This window comes from Opisthorchis viverrini (genome assembly GCF_000715545.1).
Source record: "Opisthorchis viverrini unplaced genomic scaffold opera_v5_18, whole genome shotgun sequence".
Taxonomy (NCBI): Eukaryota; Metazoa; Platyhelminthes; class Trematoda; order Opisthorchiida; family Opisthorchiidae; genus Opisthorchis; species Opisthorchis viverrini.
Genome location: NW_008751674.1, coordinates 622 through 8,698, shown reverse-complemented (window position 1 = coordinate 8,698; position 8,077 = coordinate 622). Strand labels below are relative to the sequence as shown.

The 8,077-nt window shown below is 41.5% G+C and overlaps 1 protein-coding gene across 1 annotated transcript in view; it reads right to left on the bottom strand.

Moving 5' to 3' along the window:
• The window catches only part of T265_01618 (hypothetical protein), a gene marked incomplete at both ends in the record, with an annotated part of 7,065 nt that extends 4,424 nt beyond the window's left edge, over positions 1-2,641 (bottom strand). The window contains 2 exons of the mRNA XM_009165684.1: positions 401-652; positions 2,470-2,641. Of these exons, the coding sequence (XP_009163948.1) occupies positions 401-652; positions 2,470-2,641 (424 nt within the window). The remainder of the gene's footprint in view (positions 1-400; positions 653-2,469) is intronic.
• Positions 2,642-8,077: the final 5,436 nt, after the last annotated feature.

Below are 8,077 nucleotides of genomic sequence, written 5' to 3'. Positions count from 1 at the left end.
GCGCTCACTTTTTATGTTTGTGACCTTGCTCTTCAAAAATAAATGATAATTGAAACTATAGTATATCAGCCTGCACATCAGCCTACTGACAGCTGGTTTGTTACACAGTCTCCACGGTAGTTTTGAGGCTGCCAGCGATAACCGTAGAAAGTGCTTTGCTGTAACGTGTTATCATAGGTCCAGAATACTGGTATCGCTGGCGTTGAAGTAGAGCTCCGGCTGACGTTATACCACTTCAGAAACTTGAGTGGAATTAAGATAATTAAAAAAACGTGCGGATTCTTCGTGATAGCCCTCCCTAAAGAACGTTTCCTTGGGCGAATCAGCGTGTACTTTTGTTAATTTCATGCGATGCAACAGCCCAATGCTAGTGGAGAGTTAAGCAAACTTTCGCACTTACCTGTATCATCTGGAACAACTTCAAGCAGAGAACTTGGTGTACCGTATCTTAATGATTTGATCTGCAACTGGACACCATAGGTGGCGCATTTTTCCCGTGGGAGCGTTACATGATGGGTAAAAGGCCGGTAGATTTGAAGTTTGCTGAAACCCGACCACACAGCAATGGTTGCTTCGGTCGCGGCAGTAGGTATCCCCACAGTAAAACTATCAGCAGTGCTGGTTACTTTTGGTATTGGTGACGACAACAAACCTGTGAAAAATGGAATGATAAACGAAGCGTGAGATAGAAGTAACTTCTGATAGGTTCATAGCTTGGACATGCTTATACGTCATAAGGTCCTTCTGGAATGCCCATACATCATCGAAAAATGGGTAGCTATCCGTCACCTGACTCATATTCCCGATTCAGCTAACGTAGCACGTTCTTTACTAGAAGTATTCAGCGTGGATTTGTTGTAGGCACATTCGGACGCCAGATATTTCTTGGCTTATGAAGCTACGATCCAGCAGCAGTCACAAGGCCCAAACTATCAATGAACGATGCAAATTTTGAGCCCCAGTGAAAACGCATTTGGGCAATTAACCAAACTGAACGTGGAAAAACAGCTATCTGAGCCACCTGATACTCACATTGGTCGATCAAAACATAAAAAATAACGTTTCACATAAACATTCACTCCTCCGTAGCCCCAAAAAACAAAATGAATGTATTTCCTCTCTCTAGCTCGAACTTCACTTCGTTTCGCGGGATACTGTTTCGCTTCAAAGTCGCCTGAGTCTTCCTACTATTACAAAAACCGATATTTGGAATTTCCAATGGGAATGTCAAAGACGGCAGGAACTTAGCCACATCCAGGCTAAATATCTAGTTTGATGCCAAGTATTGTTTCTAGTGCATACTGCATCAAGTTTGTTGTTGGCGGAGCTTCAAGCCAAGCAAAGCTAGGAAAAAGAGGATGTAGAAAAGTTGAGTGGCGACTTAGTGGTTTGTGCGGGAATTTTTTTCTCATCAAAGAAACCAGACTAACGTCGAGCGCAAACAGAAACCTAACGGCCTTCAGCTACACTACTGATTTATGAACCTTGGTTGGGGTACACCAAACCAAAAGCATAGCGCCTAAGTACGTTCAGGAAGCCTACTGAAACTGCGACTGTTTTTTCGCACCATGAGCTTTTTATTCGCTGGCATATGGTTCGGAATTAAAGAGGACTCAGAATACCAATAGCATGATGACGGGGATAATTTACCGTGCGGTCTGTGCGCTGATCACCACTGAGGAAGTCCACTGCACCAACAATAGTTGCGATATTCAGAACGCCAATTTTCTAATATTATGCTGTTTAATTTGCAGATATGTGATGTTTATGACATTCTCTACAGCCTCTGCTTCTTTCGACAGGTGGATTTACCATATGGATTAACTGCCACTCAATGCCAAAATGCTAATAATCTTCCCAGGAGTTTACTTAAAGTTTGTGCACCGGTTCAAAATGAAACAATTTTATGTTCATTCATTGAGAAGAGTGTTTTCGAAACTCAAGGTGCGATTTAAATGGTACCCTTTCTAAGAAGCTGGGGTTTTCACGATGCACAATAACCACATAAACTCGGGTATTTCGCGAGAATAAACCAGTGCAGGTATGCCCAGAAAAGTTCTCTGTGAATGCCAAACAAGTTGGCAAGGTAATCTGTGAGGGTGACCGTTTGGAGAAGCCTATTCAGATGGTCGTTGGCTTGTTCGCTGAGCTGGGCAATTTGATTGCAAACGTTTCATCACCAATCGAGGTGACATCATCGGTGCGTTATTGGGAGCACAACCACCAATACACCGCTACGCACAACTACGCTCCCAATAACGCACTGATGATGTTACCTCGATTGGTGATGAAACGTTTGCAATCAAATTGCCCAGCTCAGCGAACAAGCCAACGACCATCTACGCTACCTGAGCTACCGACATTTTCCTCTATAGAACGCCTATCCAGTAAATTCACATGTATGCCAAAATAACCTGCGAACACAATACAGACAAGTGTGGAAACATTCAATGAGTACGATAAACTTACGATCAACCAAAACTGTCAAAACGTTTTCTTCTAGATGGATATCTTCCGAAATTTCGAGTTCCAGCCTCTCCGAAGGGATATTTGACCGTGTAATAGTGAGTTTTTCTGGGCTTTGCCGTCCACATAGCTCAATCACTTTGGTATTTGTCGAAGCTGATAACTGAAGTTTCATAAGAGAAAAAGCGTTTTGGACTCAATGTATGGTTATCCAGACACAATTGAAACGTAAACCAATATGTAATTCATCAATTTCAGGATGAAACGATATTAAAGCACACTTCTTTTTTGCTGTCCACCAACCATCATAATTCCTTCAGTGCGAAAAGCGTCTTTGAAAATTACACATCAATCACTTGGTGAACTGGTCAACACCCAATCCTTTGGCAGCCACCTGAATAAAAGGCACTTGGTCCAATACGTCGAGACCAGACAGATAGAGTATTGCTGATTAGCAGCACATGTCTGCTTTCTGCATAGAAGACGATTCCAAAAAGTGACGAAACAACATCACGGCGCTTCTGTAGTTTTAAGTAAGCTTGACTTTGCCTCGGAGGACGAAGTCCAAAAAATATTGCAGGAAGGTTAGCAGCCTTGTGACGAAGACTGATATACATCAAATAAGTGCGTCAGTTTTACGTGGGCAAGCTCTGCTTCACCTTGATCATTTCTTTTTTCCAGTCTGCTCAACTTATCATCCATCTTGTTCATGACATCAGATTTTATACGATGTGAATTTTTTTTCAATTTCCTCTCACAAACGGTTTAAGGATAGGAACTCAGATAGATTTCGTGTATTCTTCTACTTTAAGGACGTTAACTACCTGATAGCTAAATACCTGATGGGGTTACATATGAATTTCTGGATGGCTTAGTCAAAGAAATACGCGGTGTCAGTGGAATCAGTTGACTGTAGCAATATAAATCACGCTAGCCCAGCTTTGATCACGGATCTTAGGAAGAATAATGTAAATTTTCCCGCCGAAAGCCATCTTCAGCCCCAGGTTTTGTATGCCTTATCAAAAGACTCAAACCTTAAGTGCCAAACGCGGCCTTCCGCTCATGCATCTGTCAAACGCATAGCATATGTTTCTAGTACTGCTGATATGCGTACACAGCATGAGATTGGACGACTCAAGTATCTACCGAAATGACCGATTAGCAAATATAGGTGTGGTTTGTCTTCACTCCAAATATTTTGTGTCAGACAATAAATATGTCCTTTGTGGGCCCTGAAAGAGTGGCTGAACTCTCTCCAATCGGTTTTGATATCCAATAAAAGCTGTATGCTTCAAAGCATTGTCGTGAAACTACGTTATATACCTTCCGGGAATTTGATCAGTAAATAGCAGATGGGCGGTGTGTCTCCCATACACTTGGCATCTCACCAGACTTTGTTCAACAACTGAAAAGTCAATTGGAGCGAACCGCTGTCAACTTTCCTGACTTTTGCTGGATGTTTTGGAGATACTTTGTCATTACTGACTCATTCTTTATACAGCGCGTCATATTCACCTGAGGATAAAGGTTTACGTGATACGTGAGGCTAAAGTAGACAAAACGTTGCGTTGGAAAGAACCTTGATACAAGATATATTTTTATTCGACGACGAATTCGCTGGTAGCTGGGGCTTTTATGGACGATCTTTATTTAGAGGCTACAGTGAGGATGAAAATAGGATAATTAGTAGGTTAACCATAGTAATAAACTCAGAACCAGGGTACCGGTATAAGGCCTATACTACTGGTGAAGCATGGAAGTAGTCTATGGACTGGTATCCCGGCTCCACATGCGCATCTGATGGAAGGTGAATATTACTACGGAAATGGTGGAACCGCTTTGCAGTGCTCGTTTACTATTATGTAATATTCAGGAAAATTCAAGAGGATGCGTGTGAATGTTCGGTTACTAAAGCCTACGTACATATGAGATGTTTACTTTAGTGTCTAACCGCTTGTGACTGTTTAGTTCGTGTTTGCCAATGTGTAAATTCGTAAAAAGGAGATTTTCATGCTACCTCGATAATATGCTGGAGATGTAAGTATATCAGCTACGTGTGACACTAATTCTGCTCAAGTATGATTTTGAATTTCTTTCCAAGCACACAAAAGCTCGAAAAAAATCACCCATGGAACATTCAGACTGCATCCAAAATGATTAGTGTGAATTTGAAAAGCAGTCATTATGTTGAAACTTCGGATAAAGGACCTAAGCTGCACTACAAGAAACATTCCAGGTATGTGGTACAGACGCATAAGTTTGAACGTTATTCACTTGAGCGTCTTCATGCACTTTTGATTGATCGATAAGAAGAGTTTAACCAGCCGTAATTAACAAAAGCAGGCTTCTGTATTCACTAGAACTTTTAACCAAAGTCCTGCTAATCAACCAAGAGTAGACGCAGACGCATCATATATCTCGAAAGGCGAATTTGTGGTACATGTGACTTATACGCTTCCACGATTTTATTCGACCTACAGCTGAAGACATGAAGAAGCAGTTCAATCTTTCATCCGTTCACACACAGTGTAAACACTTAATCTCCAAAGTAGCTTCGACTACTCTGCCCATCTCGATAGACAGCGTTACCCTCCTCTGTCCTGATATCATTTCCTTGCTTCGAAATTGCAGAAATTGGTAAGTAATCACTGAACGCGTATAACAAAGCTACGAAGAAAACTCATCTCAACAGTCCATCTCTAACAAAGTCTAAGTTCATTACCATGGGATGATTCTTACAAGCTGCCACAAAATTTTCGAGGATCACCCGTGTTTTCGAGTACAAGACTATCTTTAGTGTATATAAATAATTTCTCCTTAGTCCAAAGTGGAGAGTTTACACAGGAAACTAAGGTCACCCCTTGCGAGTATATTACTGTGGACAGTTGGTGTAAAAACGCAATGGAAGTGAAAAAGGACTATCCTGAGGTGCCGTCTCACGGAGGGAGATTTAACTGGCACTGTCTGATAAAGTCACATTAGTGCTTTTAATATTTTGTGGATGATATTTTACCCAGCGTCTCCCAACGCCTAGTTCCTACTAGTCGTCTTTCAGCTTTGTGGTCCAAATCGTTAGCACTCCACAAATTCTCATTGCTTTGGTTATTCTAATCCTCTGACTAATCGAAGTTCTTGCGCCGTCCTGATGTATTAGGCAACCCTCTCTTCTACCCACAAAGTGGAGGTATAAATTTATCAGTGTGTGGATGTCTGTGCAACCATTCCCTGAACACCACATGCTCATTCCGTGAGCTTAGATGGTAGGCTGCACCATCAATTATTGAAATCTACTTATTCCGAGTAGTTATAATGCCCACAAGATCCACGCACCCGAATCATAGACATGAAAGGTAGCCAATAATATTGATTTGACTTTTCGGGGCACGATAGAAACAAGTTAGCATGACTAGTATAGGATATGGTGACACCTGAATCAAACGCAGTTCATTTTTCTACTTTGTGTGCTTTTTGAAAGCAATTTGACTGTCACTAACTTTAATACACAAGTACCCAAACTGATGATCCCAAAGTTTGGGAAAGAAATAGCCTAATGGCACTGTCAGATTAATCTAGTGGGGACTAATGCCATCAGATTTAATAGGAAAGAACCTCCATTCGATAGGTTTTAACCTATGTTTTTGGTTTGATGTATTTACTTTGGAGTTTGACTTAGCTGAAGCATGAGTTGGCGTTTGGAAATTCGCAATCAGCTCCACATTACCAAAACTACATGCGAAGAAACCTGCTAAGTCATAGTTGACTACGTTGAATAGATAGAACTGCTTATGGAGGAAATTATGTGATTCAGAGAGTTTCTTACAAGAGGGGAAGATTCATTTTATTCATCTTGATTTAGTCCACATCACTCTGGATGTTGATCCCACCAGCTGTACCAGATAAACTAGGCAATACTCGCTGAATGCTACCAATGACGGTGAATTATTTTTAGTCTTGTAATGGAAACTGCAGTTAGCTGGCAGAAGGTTGAGCCCAAGGAATATGTGGATCAGCTCTCTTGGTACGCACTAAGGATGATAGCGATGGAAGAGTGTCTCTGGAAAAGCTGGCATCTAAAGTGCCTGCATCCCTGGCAGTCGAAGTCGACGCACGAACAGGTTTCATGTGTTCACAAAGGATTCTACTCACAAGGTTGCTGAAAACTCTTCGACAGCCCACGACCGGTTTCGTCCTTCTTGGGGCTCATCTATTCCTCGAGTACCGTCAACCCGATGTTCTACTTGTATTATCATGTGCACACGTGCTATGTGAAATTGCTGATGTGCGTTGCAATTACCGTCCTTGCGGATGAACATGTTTCTGGTTATGGCTCTTGTAACTGATATCGGCACTGGTGTCGGCACATGATGGGAATCCGTTTATAAACATTGAATCTAATATGAAACAAAACTTCACTCTGCCTGGCTCTCTTGGAGAACTATCTATCCCCAATATGCTGTAAAGGCTGTCTGGACAGTCTGCATTCATTAGGCCGACTTTTATCAAAAGGTACATAAAACTCAGTGTCAGGCTAAAAAGATCGGGGATACTGCTCCTCCACTCCAAGTGAGCTCATTCCTATCTCCAGTGTATGTTATTACCAATAAGTAAGATAGCCGTGTGTGTTTTACGCAACTGTAATATCCACCTGTCTATGTTAAACTTCATAAGAAAGCACTCTTATGCTTCCTCAGCTTGTCCTCTCAGTCTGATTGTGAAGAGATGTTTACAAAAAAGTCGTTTGGCCATTTGATTCCTTTGATTTCGTACCAAAGCTATCACCTTGTATGTTCTATGTGTTTATAGACATACCGTGGTCTTTCAAGTAGTTTCGAAAAAAGAAACCTCCTACACCCAAGAATGTCCTGTCACTGAAATGCAGTTTAAGGGAGTAATACCGGTGGCCTGGTGTTGAAATTCCACCAGCTGAACGGACTTATATGTATAGTCTGCAGTGCATGCGTTTCTACATTAATACAACGCCTTGTTGCCATTGACGGTGCTTCAAAATACATACACTCGTATTCGAAACAAAAAGACAAAACAAATCGGAGGAGAGCGGTGAACGAGAGAAACTGTCCGAGATCAAGTCTGGGTGAAACGATGTAAAACATGTTGATGGTTCTTTCCTCACCGGTTGTAGTACGACTCTTGCAAATTGCATTGTTTTTTTCGTGGCACAGCACTTACGATTGTCGTGAACAACGAGACAAAACAGAAGCAATGCCAGTAAAATGAGCAAATCACACTCCATTTAAACATCACACCTACGCACATTCACACAACTCTTCTAAATATAGGACACAAATAAGTCCCTCTATCGTGAATGGCTGTCTTAAAAATCATTTGTCGGTCAAATTACTAACATTCTTTCCATCAGTATCGAACCGAAAAAAAAATTTTTTTCAATGGGACTCAGCGGTACAAGTCATTACTTCTCTGACAAGTGCGATGAGTAGCATCTTAATGGGTAACCTTGATTAAAAAAAACGTAAAGTTGAATTCCTGCGTTTTTTGCAGCTCCAGGCTCCAGGTCTATGCAGACACATGTGGAGTTTTGGTGACCAGGAGACGAAGCGTCAACTACCGCTTGTTCGTGAGTATTTGGACAATC